General features: G+C 40.5%; 1 protein-coding gene across 2 annotated transcripts in view; it reads right to left on the bottom strand.

The window, feature by feature from the left end:
* LOC121992358 (replication protein A 32 kDa subunit B-like) overlaps positions 1–22,801 on the bottom strand; it is a 29,006-nt gene extending 6,205 nt beyond the window's left edge. Inside the window, exons 1-6 of one of the 2 annotated variants that reach the window (XM_042546674.1) lie at positions 22,657–22,801; positions 22,435–22,587; positions 22,189–22,302; positions 22,014–22,111; positions 21,885–21,926; positions 21,717–21,794 (exon numbers count right to left, since the gene is read on the bottom strand). In XM_042546674.1, coding sequence (XP_042402608.1) covers positions 21,717–21,794; positions 21,885–21,926; positions 22,014–22,111; positions 22,189–22,302; positions 22,435–22,536 — 434 coding nt within the window. In that variant the 5' untranslated portion in view covers positions 22,537–22,587; positions 22,657–22,801. The remainder of the gene's footprint in view (positions 1–21,716; positions 21,795–21,884; positions 21,927–22,013; positions 22,112–22,188; positions 22,303–22,434; positions 22,588–22,656) is intronic. The other variant, XM_042546673.1, reaches the window with a different exon arrangement.
* Between the last annotated feature and the right edge of the window lie 556 nt (positions 22,802–23,357).

Raw genomic sequence — 23,357 nt, 5'->3', positions numbered from 1 at the left:
TTAGCTAATATACGGTTATCTGTTATTGCAAAATCCAATATAGTTTTCCGTAAAATTTCTTTCCAAACCCATAACCCCCATGTACCTTCTTATATTCCTCATTTTTCACTTATGACATGCCTATTTATATTGCCTCCTATTCAAATCATTTCATTTGGTAGAATATTTTGTAATATTTCATCTAGGTGGTCCCAAAATCTTGATTTGGTAACTTCTTTTAATCTTACTTGAGGTGTATATATGCTAATTATGTTCTTAGTTAGAGAGAAGCTATAAGTTGAAATATAGAGGTTTTCTTGTATAGCAAGAAACTGCATAAGATAGGGAAACTAATTAATCACTTTTTATAATTTTGATCCACTAACATAATTGAACATTTCCAAATATCAAAATTATCAAATCTCGAATTGTTTCTGCATTAGCCTTTAACTGCTTATCTAGTTTTGTAGATCTGGTTCAGTTATCCTTTTATTGTCAAATGCAGTGTGTTGAGATGTAGCTGGGTTTGGCACTTGAGTCTGAGAACGCTACCTTCCGGCGGCACCAGACACTTCACTAGAGGCTTCCGATGACACCATAAGCATTGGGGGCGCGTCCAGCGCTAGCGTCCCAAAACATCAGAAGCATCGCAGGAGGAAAAAAAAATGCACAAAATAAATTATTGAAAAACTTACCAATCGATCGTCGAGTAGATGCTTCCGGAGGCGATAAAAAACCAGAAGCTTCTAGCGGCACCAGACACTTCACTAGAGGCTTCCGGCGACACCAGAAGCATTGGGGGTGCGTCCAGTGCCAGTATCCCGAGACACCGGAAGAGTCGCAGGAGGAAAAAAAATTGCACAAAATAAATTATTGAAAAACTTACCGATCGATCATCGAGTAGATGCTTCCTGAGGAGGCGAAAGACAATTGAACCGACATGAGTAGATGAATCAGATAGGATTTAGGGATTTAAATGGGAAAAAAACTGAATTTTTGTGACGCACAGGGCCGCCCAAGCGATTGCGGCTGGGCCGCCTAGCACCTTTCCGACGTAATTGTCGGATGTCTAGGCAGCGCCGCCTAAGGCGTGTTTTAGAACACTGAGAGAGACAAAATAACAATAATAATTATGAATTAAATTGAATTTGAATCCAGTCGATCAAAATTATTGAAAAAATAGATAAATTTGGAAAATTCTAGCAAAACAATGAAATTGATGAGAAAGAAAATTATGAAATTGTTTTGCGAATTGAATAGAATAAAAAGTACTTAATTAATTAGAAAAAGTACTATTGGATAATTCAAGGACAAGTTGGCAAAATAATTTATAATTACTTTGACTGGAACTTTCTTGAAGAGTTTAAGAAATTTAGTTCAAAGGATTTAAATGTGGAAAAATCTGATTGTCAAAATTTAATCTTCAAGTGGCATAAGGGAACAATAGGGATGTAATCTTATCATGTGAACACAAATGATGAATATGAAATGCTAGGCTTTGCATTAGATCTGTAGTGGAGAGATAAGTTTACAGCTACAGTCCAAAATTTGATAAGTTCAACATGGACTGCATGAGCTCCAAGTAGTTTTGACAAGACAAATTAATGTGTCTAACATTTCCAACCGACCAAGTAAATCCTGTGATTTCTTGGTCACAACCAGCTAAAGCTAAAAGATTGCATTAAAGAGTGTCTCCATGTGGTGGTGGTAGAACCTCCTCAGGAAATAAAGGTTTTCATGAGGCTCATCCTGAGCAGCCAAGCATGGATACCTTCATTTAAGAGAATATTTTTTGGTCTAGAAAGTTTCAAATTCAAGAACGTCCACTACACAGATTATGGGGAAACAAAATCAAAGGCAAGTAGATTTAGAGTTAGACCAACTACCCCAATAATATTCAAACATTAACCAATTATGGATACAAATAGCATACACAAATGTAAGCGATGCTTATAGAAAAAACAACCTCAAAAATTTGGGACAAAATGATTAGCAGTAACCATTGAATAAGTCTAGTTGGATTGAATTGAAGTAAAAGCACAAAATGTAGTCACAATGTTACCATCTTCAAATAAAGTATTTATACATTAGCATCAAATTAATATGTTGTCCAAAAAAATTAAATTAAAAGGTTTTCAGTACCCACTATTCAATCCATTAAAACCAAACTCATCTCAAATTCATGGCCATCCCATTTATCATCTTGAAGGGCCATCATGTTTTAGGGAATATCATGGTTTTCAAACCAAAGGTCTAAATTGTCCTAGATATTCAGAATCTCAAGTAGGACCTAAATTGGGTTGAGACCTTATGAATAAATTAAGCCGCTAAGTACGCCATCATGTGCACAACCATACTCCATAAGCCTAATAAATACATGAGCCACATCACAATGTAGAATAAACTCACTCTAATCAGCCTTGTTCCAAAATAAGTCACACCTCCACATATCGATAGCTACTTGTAGGAGACATCTATGCATATTGACCTAATCATAATGCTTAACTCACTCTAATCAGCCTTGTTCCAAAATAAGTCATACCTCCACATATCGATAGCTACTTATAGGAGACATCTATGCATATTGACCTAATCATAATGCTTTGCTTGAATAGCTATTGTTTCCTTCTATAATATCATCTGAATAGAGATATGCCATTTCTCACGTTTGATGGGGAAGAAAGAGATATAGGAGAGTAGATGAAAAAGGAGAAGACATCAAGCATAATTGAGGTTTTGAAAAGAGGAGATTTCGAAGAAGACATAAAGGGGCCCATTTGTTAGAAGGTGTTGAGAGTGGTGTAGTTCAATAATCAAGAAGATGAGACGAGGTCATCGCATGGAGGAGGCAAATCAGGCGTTAGCAAGCTAACGCAAAAGCATTAGCATGAGGAATGCCAAGTCTCAAGAATCTCAACCTACAGAAATTTCTGAATTCCAATAGAGTTTAGTAATAAAAATTATAAATAATTCAAGTTTTAATTGAAAATCTAAATTATAAATAATATAATCAACAAATTGTTTACAAAGTTTCTATTAATCAAGGTTATTAATATAACTTATATTAATCAAGGTTAATACAATATTAATTTTAAACATATCATGAATATTATATTAATTAATTACTGCCTTTATTGATTTTAAGATAATTAAAATTATAAACCACAATATTTACTATAAAATGACTTTTTAAACTGTAGTTTATAGTTTATCCTCTAAACTAGTAAACTTCTTGACATAGAAATGTTAAGTGAACAAAACAAGTACACCCAACCACTCATAAATAGAATATATTGTATTCTTGGAAGAGGAGCGTAAAAGAGATCTTTCCATGGAGAGTGGAAGACTGCACACGATTTATAAGACAACATAGCAAAAGTGCATCTTCCCAAAGGAAATGGAGCATGCACATGGAGAAGAAGACTTGGAACAATTTCAACTAGGGATCGATCATTTCTTTCTAGTACAGCATTTTATTAGGGTGTATGCAAGCATGAAGACCGGTGGAGAATAATGTGTTAGTTAGTTAGCAAGAGAAATAAATCATTTTTAATTGCAGGTTGCTATTCACCCTTCCCCTTTAGCGATTTCAACCGCTTCGGTAGCACCAATAATTGGTATCAAAATCAGACCGCTCAGAAGGACTAACTACCGACTAAGCAACTAGATCAGGAGAAGTGGCTAGATCAAATATCCATCCACCTAAGTTTGAGGGCGAGTTCACCATATGGAAAAAGAAAGTGGAGGTATTATTTAAAACTAATTTTGATATTATGCTTGGTATAAAACATGGCTTCAAAGTGCCCAAGAATAAGGATAGTGAAGAAATGGAGGAACAACTATGGACCAAAAAATGACGAGACGAGTTCAAGGCTAATGGTAAAACTGAGTTTCAGGATTGGCACCTATGATTCTGTCAAAGATTTTTGGGAAAAATTCTAGAAACTCCATGAAGGCACCTCAAAGGTAAAACTGACAAGACGAGATATGCTCAAAAATCAACTCAGCAACCTCCAGTAGGAAAAGGGTGAGAAAGTTGCACAATTCCATGCGAAGTTGTAAGAGATCCTCACCCGCCTCAGCAACCTCGGAGAAGCAATCACAAACCGAGACATGCTTAGATCTGCACTCACTGCATTTCTAAGAACTCAAGAATGGATATCGATTGTAAACTCTTATTATATTTCAAAAAATCTCAGGTAAGTAATTTAGAAGAATTTGTTTCAACTAAGGAATTACAGGAAATCTAGATGTGCAAGTATGAAAGAAACAGAAACAACGAATCACGACATAGCTTTAAAAGCAAAGAAGAGCGAGTTGGATCAGACACATCTTTGGATAAAGATAACAAACATACTTGGTAAAAAAAATGGGTAAATTTTTTAAAATTAACAATTTTGACAAGAGACAAGCATCGAAACTATTAAAGAAAAGGCAGAGGAGGAAGGTAAGATGCTTTAACTGTTACAAGGAAGGTCACATCAATGACAACTATCCCAAACTCAAGAAAGATGGGAAAAGTAAAGCTAAGCCCAAGGAAAGAATGCTAAAAGCAACTTAGAGCGAAACCTCATCTTCAAATTCAGAAACGAAGTATAAAGCTGGTCTTGCACTAATAACAACTCATCAAGAAGAAGAGTCACAAAGCGCAAGCGAAGAAAGTGAAGGGGGAGCCTCGACCTACAAATCTGACACGCCAAGTGAGGTACGTAATCTTCCCTCAGATTAATTGTACGATGCTATTAAAATGCTTTCTAATTCATTATGCAAACTAAGGGCTAAGCATATAGAATTGAAAAAGATAAAAACTTGACTTAGAAAATAAATTGGAAAATTCATGCTCTAAGGAAGAATTCAAAAAAGTCAAGGATGAAAATGCACAATTAAGGGAACATGTAGAAAATATTTTCATTGGTTCAAATAATTTGAATATAATGTTAAAGAATCAAAGAACAAAATTTAGCTAACATTAGGGTATGAAAGAATAAAATGTAATTTTAAATACCCTAGGGGCCAAATCAGAAAATGCCAAAATGTTTCATTCCGCAAAAATATTTGATAAATCCAATAAGTATGAATTTATTTTGGTGTCTAAATTTGTTCTAACCATATAGAAAGATTTTAGAATAGTCAATCATAAAAAAAAAAATATACAAATATTTTTTTTACAAATGGTTGACTCAATGTGCATACACGAAATCAAGAATTTATTTTCTAAATATTCTTTTCGAAATTGTATGCATTATATTTTTTGTGAATATATGGCATTTTTTCTATGAGTTGATATAATTTCGTGATTTTTGGACCCAGAAATATTTCTAAAATTATTTTTAGAAAAATATGTATATTGAAATTTAAAAAAAAAATTATGGAACTAATTTTACGTGGTAGGAAATATTGAGTTTTACCTTGATAAATATTTTTGATTTTTTTATACTTCTGAGATAATTTTTTACAAATTTCAAAACCAAGGAGAGATATTTTGAATTAATCTCAACCCCACCTTTTTATTGTTATCAAAAGAGAGAGAAATGGAAATTAGGCATAAATACAGGGGAGTTAAAATTTACATTATTCTTATTTTATTGTGATTTACTCTAATTTAAACTTAATTTGACGAACATTAAAAAGGGAGAGAATGTTAGAACCCCTAGTGGTATTTTGATGTGATGTCAAATAAATTTAAGTTAGGTCATTGTAGTGTTTTAATATGTGTCTAAGTATACAATGACTTAGGAGAACACACATGTATGCAATGGCTAAGGAGCATCAGAGACAGCTAGCAATGGCAGAAGATGCAAGCGAGCGAGAAGGATGACACGGAAAATGAGTCAACAGGTTTGGTGCAGCCGAGGTACAAAGAGCTACGGAAGCGTACTTCAGTGGAGCAATAAGAACACATGGGAGCGAGCCGAAAGGGCTTGGTGCATCCGAGGGACGACAAGATGAAAGAAAGACTGCACAAGACGATTGATCCAGGAGGTAATATGAGAGTGTCACGTGTATACGGAAGAATAGTAGTTTAGCTGAAGTGGCCAGGACCTATCCCGGGGCATCCTCGACACCCCATGCCTCGACTCTGAGGTGTCTCGATTCCATGGCGGCCCAACTCCGAGGTGACACAACTCCTTGATGATCTCGACTCCACAACGCCCCAACTCCAAGGTGTCTCGTTTCCTTGACACCCCGTCTCCTTGGCAAACTCTACTCGGAATTCAGAGATTTCAGAATGTTTCAGGAAACAAATAACAATCTCGCAGGAGTAGAGGACACGTGGAGGACATAGGGATTAGTTCTTGTCCTATAAAAGGTAGTCCTCCTTGACGGTTGTAGGTACATGAATAAACGCATCCAAACCCTAATTATCACTCCTCTTTTTCATTCCCTAACTTGAGCGTCGAAGTAGCTATGCCGGGAAACCCTGACCGTCATTCTAACCGCTTTTCCTCGATTTTCTTCTATCCAGGTTCCAACATATCTCCTCCTCGATCCTCGTTGTCGCCAAGCGACTAGTTGACATCCACACCAACTCACCGATGATTCATTCGTCGACGTTTCGATGTAGGATCACATTGGCGTCGTATGTAGGAAAAACTAAGTTAAGACCTAAACCAAAACATTGAGGTGGATGACAGAAGATCCAACGAGATGCTTTGAAGGAAAAAAGCCCCCATGTCTACAAGAGCGAGAGCACCTTGGGATCCTCCGTTCTCGAGGAGCATCCTCCTAGACAAGTTGCCATGACACTTTCGAGCATTGCAGATTGGGGAGTATAACGACACTACCAATTAGAAGATCATATATGTAATACATCAATACACGGATAACGTCAAGTGTTAATTCTTCTTAACAACGCTCTTAAGATCGATGCAAAGGTGATTTAGCCGCCTTCCTACCTCTTTTATTCAGACTTTTGAGGAGTTCAAAACTATCTTCATGCAACATTTTGCCACCAACCAAAGGTATCAAAAAAACTCCACATGATTTATTTGCGCTCAAACAAAAACCCAAAAACCTCTGAATAAATATCTACAACAGTTTAATCGAGTGACCATGGATGCTCTCTTGGTCACCCAGAGGTACAAGTCATTGTTTTTGGTTTAGACGATAGGGATTTTTTTTCAGGCCCCTAGTGAAAAAGCCTTTAGCTGACTTCGACGGGTTGCAGGCCCGAGCACTTAAGTATGTTCAAGTCAAGGAGGTCTAGTCCGCCAAGAGAAAAGAAACGCCAACCTCGACTCCTGACTCTATTCAGCCAAATCGTAGGGCCCCTCCACTTTTACGAAACCAAGAATTCACAAATCGGAGAGAAGAAAAGGATGTGCAGATGGTAGAAGTGGTCCCGACCTTGAAGTCTCGATAGGAGTTTTCCGAAGGTTGGTATTGTACTTTCCACTAGAGACTCATTCCACTAGAGAATGCCAGCAATATGCAAGAGAATTGAGATGAGCCATTGATCAACGGAAGGCTTGGAGTTGGTCCAGTAAGAAAAGATCTCCTAAGTCTTACAAATGCCATTTTAATCATGGTACCGACGTTGACTGTCGCTCAAGTCAACGATCTCGCTCCCCCATAAAGGAAACCCGAAGCTCCTCCCGATCCCGCCGAGAGGCAGATGGAAAGGATGAAAAGAAAAAGGATAAAGGCAAGATCGATCCCCGAGTGATTATAAACATGATATCGGAAAGACCAATGGATAGAGATTCCACTCAAGCCCAGAAGGCTCGCGGTAGAAGCTTGGAGAGCTATGTAATAAGTATTAGTCGAGGAAAAGGGAAGGGCTTCAATTAGTTTTGGACCCAAGGATCTGACAAGAATTGAGGCTTCTTATAATGACGTTTTGTTGATTGAGGCTTTCATCGCCAACTACCATGTAAAAAGTGTATTCATAGATACGGGCAGTTCTGTTAACATCATCTTTAAAATGGATTTCGACCAGGTACTCCATCCCAATTATACCCCCTGTATGGTTTCACAAGGCATGAAGTCTCCCTCTCCCTGTGAAAAGAATCACTAATGCGGACTCAACATAGACCCTTCATTATTATAAGTATAGTTTCCGCTTATAACGTCATTTTAGGAAGGTCGACGTTGAGCACCTTTCAGGTAACAGTCTTCACTTTCCATCAGAAAATTAAGTTCCCAGTGGGAAGCCAAGTCGGGAAAGTAAAAGGTGACCAGTTAGTGGCTAGGAAATGCTATATAGACGTGATCCAAACTGATTCGTGCAAGACTTCCCGAACTCAAAATACTGCTATGCAGGTCATTCAGGAGGTGTTGGTATCCCCACCGATAGAGAACCATGAAAATGTGCAAAGTGCATCTCGATCGGACAGATGGAGTCACCTGGATTGCCATTAATCTTCCTATTGAGCTCAAAGAGAGATTAATTGCATGTCTCTCACGCAACCAAAACGTCTTCACTTGGTCATTGAAGGATGTTATAGGCATTCCTCGGACTGTGATGGTTCATCGATTAAACACATTGCCCGCAGTTCGGCCCGTTAGACAAAAGAAGAGAAGCTTCTCGTCGAAACAAAACCAAGTGATTCAGGCAAAAATCAATAAGCTAATGGAAGCCGAACATATTTGGAAGGTTCAATTCCCGACTTGGCTTGCCAATATCGTATTAGTATCCAAGTCGAGGGGCAAGTGGAGAGTCTGCATCAACTTTCGGAACCTTAACAAAGGATTGTTATTCTCTCTCCCGTATTGATCAGATGGTTGATTCTACTTCTGACTGCAAACTTATATGCATATTGAATGCTTAACAAGGCTACCATCAAATTCCTTTGGCATATGAAGATCGAGAAAAAGTTAATTTCATCACTGTTCACAAAATCTTTTATTATACAGTTATGTTGTTCAGTCTAAAGAATGCAGGAACAACTTATCAACGACTTATGGACTGGATGTTTAAACATCAAATCGAAAGGAATATTGAGATATACATAGATGACATTTTAATCAAATCTTCTCGATCCAAGACCTTGATTCAGATATTGAATAGACATGTTAAACCCTCAAGCAATACATACTCAAACTCAACCCCAATAAATGTCTATTAGAGATCAAAAGTGGGAAGTTTCTCAGGTGTATAGTGATCGAGCGGAGGATCGAAGCCAATCGCGATAAAGTCCATGCGCTTCAAAATATGTTGCCTCCCTCAAACCTTAAGAAAGCATATAGGTTGGTCAGGCGCATTACAACCCTCTTTCGGTTCATTTCTCATTCAGCCGACCGAAGTTTACCCTTTTTTGAGGTGCTGATGAAAGCTTCCAAATTTGAATGGGACAAGAAATGTGATGAAGTTTTTCTAAGTTGAAAGAATATTTGTCTCGTCTTTCGCTCCTCTCCAAGCCGATCACGGGAGAAATGCTATGGGTGTATCTATCGGCATATGAAGGAATTGTCGCCATGGTCTTACTCCGACAGAAAGACGGCTACCAACACCCCGTCTACTTTTTTAACCACTTCTTGAAGGATGCTGAGAGTGGGTACAACAACATGGAAAAGCTGGCTCTTGGTTACCCTCGCTCACCTAATGATAGTCCTTACCAATAGTACTCTATGTCGGATGTTAACGAATCAGAAGCCTCTGGAGCCTAATCAAGTGGACCACGCTCAACGAATACAATATCCAATATTAACCATCAAAGCTTAAGCCTTAGTGGATTTCTTAACTGAGAGGGAAGTAGATGGGGCATGGAAGGTTTACGTGGATGAATCTTCCACTCGGCAAGGCAATAAAGTTGAAATATTATTAATCTCTCCTTGGGAGGATATACTCTAGCTTTCTATACGACTCGACTTTCGAGCATCCAATAATAAAGCCGAATATGACGCCTTGCTTGCGGGACTTCATCCAGTAAAACAAATCGGGGCATCCCAAGTAATCATCTACTCAGATTCTCAATTAGTTACCCAACAAATAAAAGGAAACTTCGAGATAAAGAATGATCAATTATGACAATCTATGGACATTTTCGAGAAATGAAAAGAAAATTTCCAAGAAGTGACTTAACAAAAAATTCCCGGGCAGAAAATCAAAGGCGGATGAGTTAGCTAAACTAACAAGTGTGGGCCAGTTGAAGAATGAACAATTATGTATCTCGGACTGCTAATTTCACATGTCAATCAAGCATCGAGATGGAAGCGCCTACCGATTGGAAAGCATCCATTACTGCTTATCTCAAATACGAAATTCTGCATGTCGATCCAGAATAAGCTCGACTGCTTGAAAGAAGAGATGCTCGTTTCACGTTGATCGAGGACATGATGTATAGGCATTACTTCTCGTGCCCCCTCCTGAAGTGTCTGGGTGCTGACGACACAGATTATATTATGCGAGAGATTCATAAAGGTATTTGCAGAAATCACAATGGAGGAAGGACACTCGCTCTGAAGGTCTTATATATTTTTGGCCGACTATGAAGGCGGGCATTGCCCGTTTTATTACTGCTTGTGTCAGAAGCATCAAAACCTTTCTCATCACCTAACCGCGCTCTTAAAGACCTTATCATATTCTTTTGATCAATGGAGCATGGATATTGTAAGCCCTTTGTCAATTTGGCCTCAATAGAAGAAATTTCTCCTAGTCGTCGTTGGTTACTTTTCCAAATAAGTAGAAGTTGAGACTCTAGCTCGTATAACGGAGTAGAACGTCGAGGAGTTCCTAGGGCAGAATATTGTGAGCCAATACGACGTACCTCGTAAGCTCGTTTCAAATAATGACCGTCAGTTTTAAGGTCGCCCACTAAAGGAGTGGTGCGAAGGATTTGGAATTCAACATGCTTTCACCGGCTTACCCACAAGTAATAGGAAAGCAAAGGTGACTAACTGAGAGATAGTTCGATAGCTCGAGATTAAGCTGGTCATGTGGAGGGCAGCTAGGTAGATGAGTTATCAAGTATCCTCTGGGCTTAACCACGCCTCAGGAGAGCATAAGGATGACTCCCTTTCACCTGATCTATGGTGAGGAGGCAATTGTCCCGGTGAAAATCGAGAAAGAATCCATTCGAAGAAGCACCTATGGACAGGATAACCCCAAGCAGCGGCTCTTGGATCTTGACTTGATCACAGAAACCCAAGAAAAGGCAGCTACTCGACTCATAGCCTATGGACAATGGATGTGTTTCAAGTACAACAAATGGATCATTCCTCTCGTTTTCCCGAGACTCTGTCTAGAAAAAGTCAAGCCTATCGGGATGTTAGCAAGCTACAACCCCAGTGGAGGGCCATTCCAGGTGATCCACAAGAGGAACTAAAGAGCATACTATCTGGAAGACGACAATGGCAAGAAGCTTGATCGACCGTGGAGCGCCAACCCTATTCATCTTAAGTAGTTTCAATATCCTTAGGATTTTTTTTTTCAGTAAAGTAAGTTTGTATTTCCTTTTTTCTATCAATAAATTGGCATTTTTGTCAGACTCGAATCATAGTCGAGCACGTATTATATCCTCTTGTCTTTTAAAGCCTAAACTCCCAGGACTCGGACATAATCGGGATCGAGATCCTTTAGGCTGCGATAACAACCTCCCTTTCATACAGGTCGAGAGCGTACCTTATCGTCTTATCCTTTTGAGGGCCTAAATTCTCACGGACATAGTCGGGATTGAGATCCTCCGGATCGCTAAAGTAACCTCCCCTTCATAAAGGGTCGAACGCGTACCGTATCGCTCTTGTCCTTTTCGGGGCCCAAACTCCCCCAACTTGAATATAGTCAGAGTCGAGATCCTCCAGACTACGATAACAACCTCCCTTTCATATAAGGGTCGAGCTCGTACTGTATCGCCTTGTCCTTTCAAGACCTAAACTCACGGGGTTGAAAATCTCCAGGCTACAATAGTAGCAACCCTCCTCGTACAAGGGTCAAGCATGTACCGTATCGACTTATCAAGGCTCATACTCCTCCGACTCAGATATAGTCGAGATCGAAATCCTCCAGACTACGGTAATAACCTACCCTTCATACAAGGGTAGAGCGTGTACCGTATATCGCCCTGTCCTTCTCAGGGCCTAAACTCCTCCGACTCAGACATAGTTGAAGTCGAAATCCTCCAAACAATGATAGCTATCTCCCCCTTCGTACAAGGACTGAATGGATACCTTATCATTCCAGTCGCTACAATATTAATAGGAAGCAGTACAATCCTCCTAAAACAATTTCATTAAGTTCACAAAAGAACTATTATAAAGGATAGTCTTACATTAACATCTCCTAAAAGTCGGTTACATCTTCATCAAAAATGTTGTCATTGGTTTTTACCAGGTCAATGGCTAAAAGAGGAGAATCTCATTCTCCACTAGCTATTTGAGGGTGTCATCGATTCTGTGTTGCACCATTCAGATGACGCAGGTGCTAACAGATCGCAAGAACTCTTTCTTCCTGATGACCTCAGTGCTCGTTCTCTCCCACCTGATACTCCTGAAGCTCAGACATCTTGCTCTCCCCTTTGCGACTAAGAGACACCAAGCAATGTCTGTAGTTCAGCCATGGAGGACTCATGGGGCCGCACCTCAGCTCGAGCATCTTCGATTGCAATAAGGGAAACCTCTAACTCAGATCGTTGGGCTTCCGCCAAGGCCCTAACCGACTCGGCCTTCTCTAGAGTGGCTCCTAGCTCCACTTTCAGGAGCCCAAGCTCCTTCCGGTCGGCCTCCAAATCAACCTGGACCATAGTTTGTAAAATCGCGATTCTACGCAGAATCGATTTAGGGTCAGGATTGGATCGGTCAGGATCGGATCGTAGAATCGTACGATCCTACCAAAAACCCTTAAAATCTTATCATACATGATTAATAATTAGAAAAATACATAAAAAAACTCATTTATATATAAATAAATAACTAATTTTGTATATATATGCAATCATTTACACTCAACACCTTAAATTACATTACTACATGTACAAATTTAAATTAACTTGTAATTCAACTATCATTTTCGCATAGTAATAATATTTATATTTTCATATCATAAAATGAAATAATATAAAATTTATACTAACACAATAATAATAATACATTAATGTCAAAAATATTTCCTTGGTTTATAAGATAGTTCAATTTAAAGACCAACAAAACACCTAACATATATAACATAAGCTATTGAAATGTCGAAAATAATCTTCTAAAGATTGATTGATGTCACACAACACTAGACAATAGGCATCCAAAAACTCATTATTTTGGAGAAAAGAAATGATAGAATATTATTGATAAAAAAACTAACTCAAAAATAATTAAACATATGTTTAATTAATTTAAAACCCTAATAAGATGAAAAGCAGATAATAAAAAAGAAAGATAAAATCTTCTAGACATCCGAAAAGGATTTAAATGATATTTTTTGGGTTTGAAATAGGGTGGTTAAGGATAAACTTTGAAATTTATTAAAGATCTCTGAAAGAGCTTTGATTTGATATATTATAGGTCTCGTGGTTCAATCCGAGTCAAAAGTTATGACCTCTCAAAGCTTCCACCGATTCTGCTCCGATCCTGTTCCATCCTACCAATTCTGTTCCGATCCTACCGATCCTGCTGCGATCCTACTGCAAAAAGCGATTCTGCACGATCCTGGATTGATTTTGGGTTTCCAGATCGTACGATCCTACGATCCGGATCACGATTTTCCAAACTATGACCTGGACGACCACTGCCTTAGCTGTGGCGGCATCCAATTCTATTTGGTGTGTGGCTGCGACAAATGTCAACTTGTCTATCTCTACCTGCAGTTGACTCACGCTATACGTCGTCCTAATCCTTTCTACCATTGCTTTCATTATTTCGTGCCTCAATCGGGTGTTCGTCATCTGATCAAAAGCAGATTGGTTTGTTGTCGCTTCAGATGGTTGATCTCCGACTGTATGAGGGACATTTCTTCTTGGACTGCGATCAAAACCTCCTTAGAAGGAGCCACAGCCAGTTGAGACTCTAGTTCAGCTACACGGGCCCAAACACTATTAATTGGGACATGTGGTTTGCCCCATTCAACAGTAGCTCTTTAGCCAAGTCCCGGATGGGCATGCCCTTGACTACTTCCTCGAAGTTCTTCCACCCAAAGGCTGCCAAACCGTAAAGGGAGAGATCTAGCCTGCACACTCCTTAGGAAGGTTCTTGGGATACCTCCATAGCAACCGGGGCGTCATCTTCGCCTTGTCAATCCGCCCAAGGCCCAACTAGCCCTAGACTCACAAGAGGATGGGAGGCACCGACTCCAGTGTAGGAATTCCCAATTCCACGGAGAGCGTAGCAGTCGTGACCCTTTGGATGGCAAGCCTTGCACTTGAGGAGAGTTGACCATGGTTGGGCGATTCTCCAATCCGACTGGCGCACTTGAAGGATGAACAGGAATAGGGATTAGCAGGCTCGGGGAGATGGGAGGAACCTGCGACGAGGCTGATGGACCCAAATGATCAGGAGAAGTTCTTGGCAAGCGTCGCCTCTTCCTAGTGCATCTAAGAGGTGTCCCCAACTCTAGCGTTTTCATCACCTCCCAAGGAACCACCGTCGTGGGAGCTTCGGTCAGAGTCGGGAGTGCCCTCTCTTCGGGTGTTGCCTCCTCAACGAGATCAACAATGGTGGCCCTGCGAGCTTCCCACTATGTTGTAGTAAGTTTCATCACCTTGTTTAACGATGACCTCAGCATGGTGTCGGTTACAAAAGAAGATACATTTTCATTTAGATATCAAAGCTCGTGATTATGAAAATTCTTATTGAACGAAGTTGTCAGCAAAGCCGGAAGGGGACTCGCCCAAACAAGTGAAGCATCCCCTCCTCAAGTAAAAGAGTGTTATCGAACTTCAAATCCTGAAGCTTCTGTGATGTATTGAAATAACCTCGTTCAAGTGGCAATAGTTTAGATAAGGAGGTGCTAGCAACTCGCGCTGCCATCGAGCTAGCCAAGACTCTAGACTGGAAGGCTTGGCACAAAAGAACAGGGGTTTACATCCCTTGTGTGAAGATGGGAGGCCATCAATAAACTTGAGCCCCGCCTTGGAGGAGAAAAAAAAAGACCTCGTCCTCCAATCTCTTTAGGTAAAAGAAGTAGTGAAAGAGCATATGGGATAAAAGAATTCGATAAATAGGATGACCACTCCGGTCAAAATCTAAAACGAAGTAGGACCGTGACAGAGGAATACGGAAATATTGGGGACTTCGGCAAAGAAAATAGTTTCCTCCTCAAGTAAAGAGTGTTGTTGAACTTCAAATCTTGAAGCTTCTGTGATGCATTGAAATAACCTCATTCCAAGTGGCAATCTTTCAGAGAAGGAGGTGCTAGCAACTCGCGCTACCACAAGGTCGGCCAAGACACTGGACTTGGAGGTTTGATAAAGAAGAACAGGTGTTTCCATCCCTTGTGTGAAGACGAGAGGTCGTCCATAAGCTTGAGCCCTACCCTGAGGAGAAAAAGAAGACTCACTTCGTCCTCCATTTTCTTTGGGTAAGAGTAGTGAAAGAACCTAGGGGATAAAGGAATTCGATACAGCCAATAGGATGACCACTTCAATCAAAATCCGGACCGAATTAGGACCTAGCTGTGATAGGGGGTGCGGAAATATTGGGACACTTCGGCAAAGAACGCCGGAATGGGAAAGTGCAACCCACTCAAAAAATGACTTAAAAAATATCACAAAACCAGGAGGACAATCCAACCGGTCATTACTGTTAGGGAGCCTTATCAGGTAATTGGTCGGGATCCTATATTTGATTTTTAACTGATCTAAGGCGTAGCCGATGAAGCTAGACTCAACCGACTTATACCAAGGGGCAGAAGACGATTCTCCAACCATGAAGGATATCACAAGCTAAGAAGGATACATGATCGAAGGTCGATTAAAACAAGGAACTACCAAGAGGACCTGAAAGACTTACTAAGCAAGGAGGTGTAGAAGGTGTTGTGCCCAAGGGATGTCCACATATCTCCACAATGGCATGATATTGTCCACTTTGGACCTAGGCCCTCATGGCTTTACTCTTAGGTTCTACCCAAAAGGTCTCATGCCAATGGAGATATCATGCATCCTTTTAACCCATGATCTTTACCAAATCTTTCTAATGTGAGACTTTGATTGAACTCCCACAATCCTCCACTCAAACGAAGGACCACAATTACTCTCATGGTCCGGACCTCCCCGCGAGCATCTTGTCACACTGACCTGCTCTGGGCCTCCCCGCGAGCATCCGCACCCGGTCACCTTGACATACTCCGGGCCTTCCCGCGAGCATTCGGTCACCTTGACCTGCTTAAGGCCTCCCTGCGAGCATCCAGTCACCCTGACTTACTCGCCTCTCCACGAGCATCCAGTCATCCTAACCTACTTCGGACCTCCTTGCGAATATCCGATCACCCTGACCTGCTTCGGGACCTTTCCCACAAGCATCCGGTCATCCTGACATGTTTCAGGCCTCCCGTAAGCAACTTGATCCGGTCACCCTGACCTGCTTCAGGGCCTCCCTGCAAGTATCCGATCACCTTGACCTGCTCCAGGCCTCCCCGCAAGCATCCAGTCGTCTTGACCTGCTCTGGGCCTCCTTGCAAGTATCCCGTCACCTGACATTCTTCAAGGCCTTTTCCACAAGCATCCGGTCATCTTGACCTATTTCGGGCATCCCCCTAAGCAGCTTGATCCGATCACCTTGGCCTGCTTCGAGGCCTCTCTGCAAGTATCCGATCACCTTGACCTACTCCAGGCTTCCCCGCAAGCATCAAGTCATCTTGACCTGCTCCAGACCTCCCCGCAAGTATCCAGTCATCCTCACCTGATCCGGGCTCACCCTCAACTTCGTTCAAGGTCATCCCACATGGCATCTGGTCCGGACCATAACTCTGATACCAATTTGTTGTGCCCAAAGGATGTCCACATATCTCCACAATGGTATGATATTGTCCACTTTGGGTCTAGACCCTCATGGCTTTGCTCTTGGATTCTACCCAAAAAATCTCATGCCAATGGAAATATCATGCATTCTTTTAACCTCATGATCTTTACCAAATTTTTCCAATGTGGGACTTTGATTGAACCCCAACAGAATGCTCAAAGGTGAAGAAGATTAACGGCGAACACAAGATTAATGAGGGCGCAAGGAGAAGGGCATCCTTATCTACCCTAATATATCCCGGCTCAGTTAACTAGAGTCATTTGATCCTCGCAGTTACATAGGTGGGACAAATTTTCAACCGTAGAATCAGGTACATGGAACGAATCAAGTTTAATAATCATTACGTGATGAAGGATGCTTAGTCTTCTCTGCCTTAGGTTACATCACATTAATGTGATGCAACCTTGGAGACACATTGGCTCATTCCGGGCTAGGGAATCGAAGGAGATGATGTAGGCAACGCATTTAAAAGGGATTGCTGCATTTAAAGGTGCCACATCAGAAGCATGTTGACATTAATGCGTAATCTCTTCAAAAATACGCAACGGATCTACCATGTGGCTTGGACGATCGAGATGGCTAGGATTAGTTTGTTTAAACACAATTAAATCTAGTCGGTCGGACTCTCGCCTCCTTTGACTAGACTTGAAGGGGAGACTTGTGATCCGAGAGGTAATATAAGAGTGCCACGTGGCTAAAGTGGCTAGGGAAAAAGCTAAATCGACCCCCATCCCGGAGTGTCCTTGGAGCCCCATCTCCTTAGCGCCCTCGACTCCGAGGTGCCTCAATTCCTTGACGACCTCGACTCTATGACACCCCGACTCTGAGATGCCTCAACTCCTTAACGACCTTGACTCTGTGGTTCCCTAACTCGGAGGTGCCTCGACTTGTTGACGATCTAAACTCCTTGGCGCCCTGACTCCAAGGTGCCCCATCTCCTTAACACCCAATCTCCTTGATGACTTTACTCGGAATACAAGACTATTTCAAGAAGAAGATAAAGCTCGCGTAGATTTCGGAATTCAAGACTATTTCAGGAAGAAGATAATGCTTGAGTGGATTCGAGATTCAAGACTATTTTAAGATGAAAATAATGCTCATGTGGATTTCGAGATTTCGGAATATTTCAGGAAGTAAATAACAATCTCACAAGAGGAGAGGACACATGGAGGACATAGGGGGCACGACTACAAGTATGCGAATAGACACATCCAAACCCTAATTATCACTCTTCTTCATTCCCTAACTTCAACGTTGGAGTGACTATGCCGAGGAACCCCAACCGTCATTCTAACCTCTTCTCTTGGGTTTTCTTTTGTCCAGGTCCAACAAATCTCCTCGTCGATCCTCGTTGTCCTAGGCTATTCGCGACAAGTTGACATCCACGCCAACTCATTGGTGATTTGTTCGTCAACGCATTCCCAAGCAGGATTAACGGCAATCAAGACGAAGCCTGTCTAGGCGACCAGTTATATATATATATATATATATATATATCTAGCGACTAGGAGATAGCAAATGGTAAGTCTAGAAGTTGACCATTCCAGCTTGGATCACTTCCAAACGCCCGAAGTCTAGGCACCCGGAAACTCTCCTGACGCCCAGATGCTCTCGCCATGTCAACAGTAGCCGTTACCGAAATAGATCAGGACGACATCCACATTAGCATAATCCAGGCGCCCGAAGCGCTTCCGGAGGCTCGGAGCGCTTTCGGGAGTCGAATAGGGCTGGGTTATCTAAAGGCATTGTCGAAGCAGATAAAATCTGAGGACACATCAACATTGTACAGGTGACCAAAGAGAATACGATTGACCAGAGATGCCACGTCAACACAACGATTAAATCGAGATAAAGGTTATAAATATGACTGAAGCTCGAAAAACAAAACACACAACACACTTGTATTCATTTTCATTCAATTTTGTTTTATTGCTTTCGTGCTTAACCGTTCTAAGAGGCTTTTCGATCGCCGGGTCATTTTTGAAGAAGGAGAAGATAGTGGAACTTTTATCGTTCTTGGACTAACAACCCGAGTTATAACCAAGTAATCTCTCATGTCCTTTTTCCTTTTATGATTGCTTTTTGTTTTTAATATGTGTCCTTGACCTTTAGTTTGCAAGAGAAATAAATTATTTTTAATTGCAGGTTGTTATTCACTCCCCTCTAGCGATCAAAATCACTTCCGCAGCACCAACATAATGGTTTTATAAAAATGATTGGTACATATAAGAAAAGACATCTTTAACATTGCCATTGCAAAGAAATTTAATTGTCACACCAAATTGGGTTTTAATCTCAGCATAAAATTCAAAATGTAAAGAAAAAGTTTAAAATGCTTTTTCATTGGAAATCATCATCATTCAAAAGTAGTCATCAATTACACAAGGATATAACTTACACAACTTGAATCCCAAATATCAAAGTGAATTAAGGTAAAGGGTGTAAATGCAACTCATGCGTTCTATTCAGAAATGAGGCACTAGCATGTTTACCTAGTTGAAATGATTCACACTCAAGAGAGATTAGACAAAGAGGGCATCATCGGTTTTAAATGTTGAAGATTAAGGTGACCAAGACGATTGTGAATTTCTGAGAGTGATGGAGTGACCACAAGAATTGAAGACAAAGGAGCCATATCCAACTAGCATCTTCCACAAGAACAATATCATATGTTAATCACTTTATTGATCCTAAATTTTCTTACAAGAGAGAATGGTGGAGGAGCGGACCACACATAGGGGCACTAATTTGCCGCAAAAAGGAAGATAAAAAAAGATTATCCATTTCTGATTTACCGCACTAGAAGCAGGAAAAAGAGAGTTAAAAAAAAAGCCTACTATGCCATTTTTTTTATTTTCCTTGCGACTAACAAGTTCAATAGGAGAAGCAAAAGAGGAAGGAGGTTTATACGGCAGATTCACGCACGGCTGATAGGCTTGGGAGGAGAAGTAAAGGAGGGAGGGGTGGACCAGGAGCTCGTGAGCAAGCAACAATTGAAGAACTCGAGAAGAGGAAAGAGAAGAGGAAAAAGAAGAAGAGGAAGGAGGGGCTAGCAACAAGCGACTCGCAGGCAGCCAATGACTTTGACAGAAGCAAAAGAAGAAAGAGAAGTTTCTCAAGCAAAAATTCCTAGGATTTTTGGCTTATAAGGAATTTCTGCTCAATTTTGGGTGGGTCAAATTTTCCAAAAAACTAATTCACAAATGCATTGATAATCCATCCTTCAAATGATTCCACATCTAGCAAAAAGTGGACAACATCTCAACTCTCGTGCAATCTACTGCTTGACTTATCTATCCTTCAAACTAAAATAAGCATAAATCCTAGATGACAACAAAAGTAACATTAGATGTGACAGAAAATTCAAGGATGTGGTCAACAACAAATCCAATGAAAATTCAAGAACATATAAGGCAAACAATAGATGTAAAAATGATGAAAGAGAAACACTATCAATACCTTTAACCAACAAGTAAGACCCATCAACTATAGTGGCATTGATATGACTAGCTAGTGGAAGTAGCATATGAAAGAGTATATGTTATCTAAAATGTGTTCAAAGGCTTCTAAATCTAAAATCCATAATGAGGAACCGACTATGTGAGATAAGAAGCAATAAATATACTTCTATAAATCAATGGAGATGTATTGACATGATCTTGACGTATGAAAAGAAAAAATGGGCATGTTTTTTAACACTAAGATAAGCCAAATAAAAACCCTAGCAATTAGGAGAACCAAACTAATTCCATAGGTTGATTGAGGAGAAACAATTCAACAACTCCTAATCAATGATTGAGAAATCAAATCAATTCTTCAAGATCATAGGATCTGCACCAACTCTAATGTGGAGCGCAACTAGAGTAGTTGGGGCATCAAGATAAGCTGGAGGAAGCTTGGAGCGAAGCTAGAGTTGTGTCATTGGAAGCACTAGGATGAATTGCATCCATGTGGATGCAAGGAACATATGCAAGTGAATACCTAGAGCAATGCTGGCAATGGACTAGGACGGAGAGTGGAAGATGAAAGAAGGCTAGGGGGAAGTTACTCAACATCAGAGTTGGCAGGAGACATGGCATGCTACAACAATATATGGTGAAGATGAAATTTATGGTAGGCGTTGACAATTTCTAGAGGAAGAGAAATGGAGAATATGTCAACTTGAGGTTTAAAAAGGATACTATTTTTGGAGGTCTACTAGGGAGGAGGATAAGCTTGAAGTTGGCAGCGACATTGTGGAAGATTATATTAGGGCAGGCGAGATGATGGTGAGAGAAAATTAAAAAATGGGTGAGGCCTTCCACTATGGATGGGAAGAGGGATGCCTCATTGACTGAAAGCATCCATGTAGTGACACTTGCAAAGCAATCAAAAAGAGGAGCAGAGATTTAAAGTCAGTCGAACACAACAAAAAGAAGGATCGATGTTCGAATACCATATAACAAAAAGAATGTAACTTAGGTTTTGCATTCCTCTATTCTCTTTCTATTATTCACAAAAGAAAATTACATATAGCTCCCTAACTATTGTAGTATTTACATTTTACACCCTATACATATTTTGGTATACAACATAAACAATTTAATGAATCAGCTAATTTTAGTAGTTAATCATTTTTGTTCCATACCACAAAAAAGAACTACAATTTCTTTACATGTGCGTTGTCTTTCTACAATGGTTACATATTCATTGAAGAAATTCCTAAAGATTGCTTCAAGCTTCATGGGCTTAAATAAACAATATTACAAGATGCCAAGGGAGACTAGCTATTGAATGAACTTGAGTTTTCATAAAAGTTTGACTAGCGAGGATAACCAATTGACCAGTATAAGAAGGGCAATCAAATATCTCACCGGACACAGAAGGCAACAACATGTTTTTTTCCTTGGAAACCTTTCAAGCTACCACTGACGGTAACATACATCCCATTCCTTTCAAAATACAATTAATAGTCAAGAGGCAAAGCAAATGCCTAAGAACAAGTACAAAGGAAAAAAAATCAGGATATATCAGCTTCTTACTGGATTATGGCCATCTCATTTGAGTCCGATGTTTCATTCACCCTGGAGAAAACAAGATCTATTCATTGACAAAGATATTAACACTCACACTTACCAGTTATTAAGAGAAGGGAATCTAGTGAAACACACCAGCGATTGATATCGACTCTTCCAGTACCATCATCAAGGGAAAATGAGACATCTGTAACCCTCTCAGCCTTGTTTACCACAAGCCCCAATAGCCTCACCTGTCACCAGCCACAAATGATGAAAACAGCAAAATAATCAGAGGTCATTGTCGGAGTAAGGTTTCGGCGAAATTTACATTGGAAGCCTCGACACCATCAACAACGAAATTAGATTTGTCATCGTTGGAATGATAGGCCTCGCTGATCTGCTTCACTGTGAGGGGAAGCACAGCCTGAACGCCGCCGCGGCTCTGAAGAACAGAAGAAGGAAAAGGAACAGTGAGAATTAAAGAGAAAGCAGGCCGAAGGTGGAAAAAGTGGCGTTTTTCTTTTTCTTTTTCTTTTTCTTTTTCTTTTTCTTTTTCTTAGTAAAGATTCAGGACCTTGAAGAAGCCAGTATCAGGCGTTTGGGTAGCTTGCGAGGGCATGAATCCGCCTCCAGAGAACAGGGAGGCTGCTCCGCCATCAGCCTGGCTCGCGTACATCTTTGGCTCGCTCCGTCGGCCAAGAGTCAAAAACTTAACTTAAACCCTAATCTTAAAGGAAGATGGAGAGTCACTGATCGGAAGAACCGAGGAAGAAAGAGAAGATCGGAGGAAACTTACGCTTGTTGCTTTCCGACCAAGCAAACAAATCTGGCAAAATTATTGCACTCTATCAGACGGGCACCTCGCTTTGGATCCCAAACCGCGCAAGAGCATGTTTATAAAAATTTAACGGCAATTTATTCTGAAAGGTGCACCGTTTGAATAGGTAATTAGAGTTAAAAGAATGGGAAGGGTGTTGTTGTTGTTGATAGGTAATTCACCCCCTTTTTGTCGGTCACCAGCGGCCCAACAATTGCAAGTCCAAGCAGGTCAAAGTGACTGAATATTTGGCATGGGTCATAAGTCTACCGAGTGACTGACAAGTCTTGTTGGTGTTGGAAGACTAGTTAATCAAACTTGTTTTTTGATATTGGCAAAAGTTCAAAGTTAAGGGTTATTATGATCTAATGAGTTTAACTAAGTGTGCAGAAAAATCCTGGTTAAAGCTAGGTAAAGAAGTCTTGGTCGAGTGGATTGAGCAAGAAGTCCTAGTTGAGTGGATTGAGCAAGAAGTCCTCTTCGAGTGGACTGGACAGAAGTCTTAGTAGATTGAGAGCATCGGCCAGAAGTCCTAAGAGTCGAGGACACTAGGCAGGAAGCCCTATAGGTCATGAACACCAGATAAAAGTCTAGGAGCGTCGAGCACTGGGCATCTAGCGGGAAGTCCCGGAGGTCAAGATTGGATGCTGAGTAAAAGTCCAAACAGGTCAGGAGGACTA

This window comes from Zingiber officinale, chromosome 6B (assembly GCF_018446385.1).
Source record: "Zingiber officinale cultivar Zhangliang chromosome 6B, Zo_v1.1, whole genome shotgun sequence".
Taxonomy (NCBI): Eukaryota; Viridiplantae; Streptophyta; class Magnoliopsida; order Zingiberales; family Zingiberaceae; genus Zingiber; species Zingiber officinale.
Note: the sequence above shows the minus strand (reverse complement) of the source record. Positions and strands in the feature narration are given on the sequence as shown.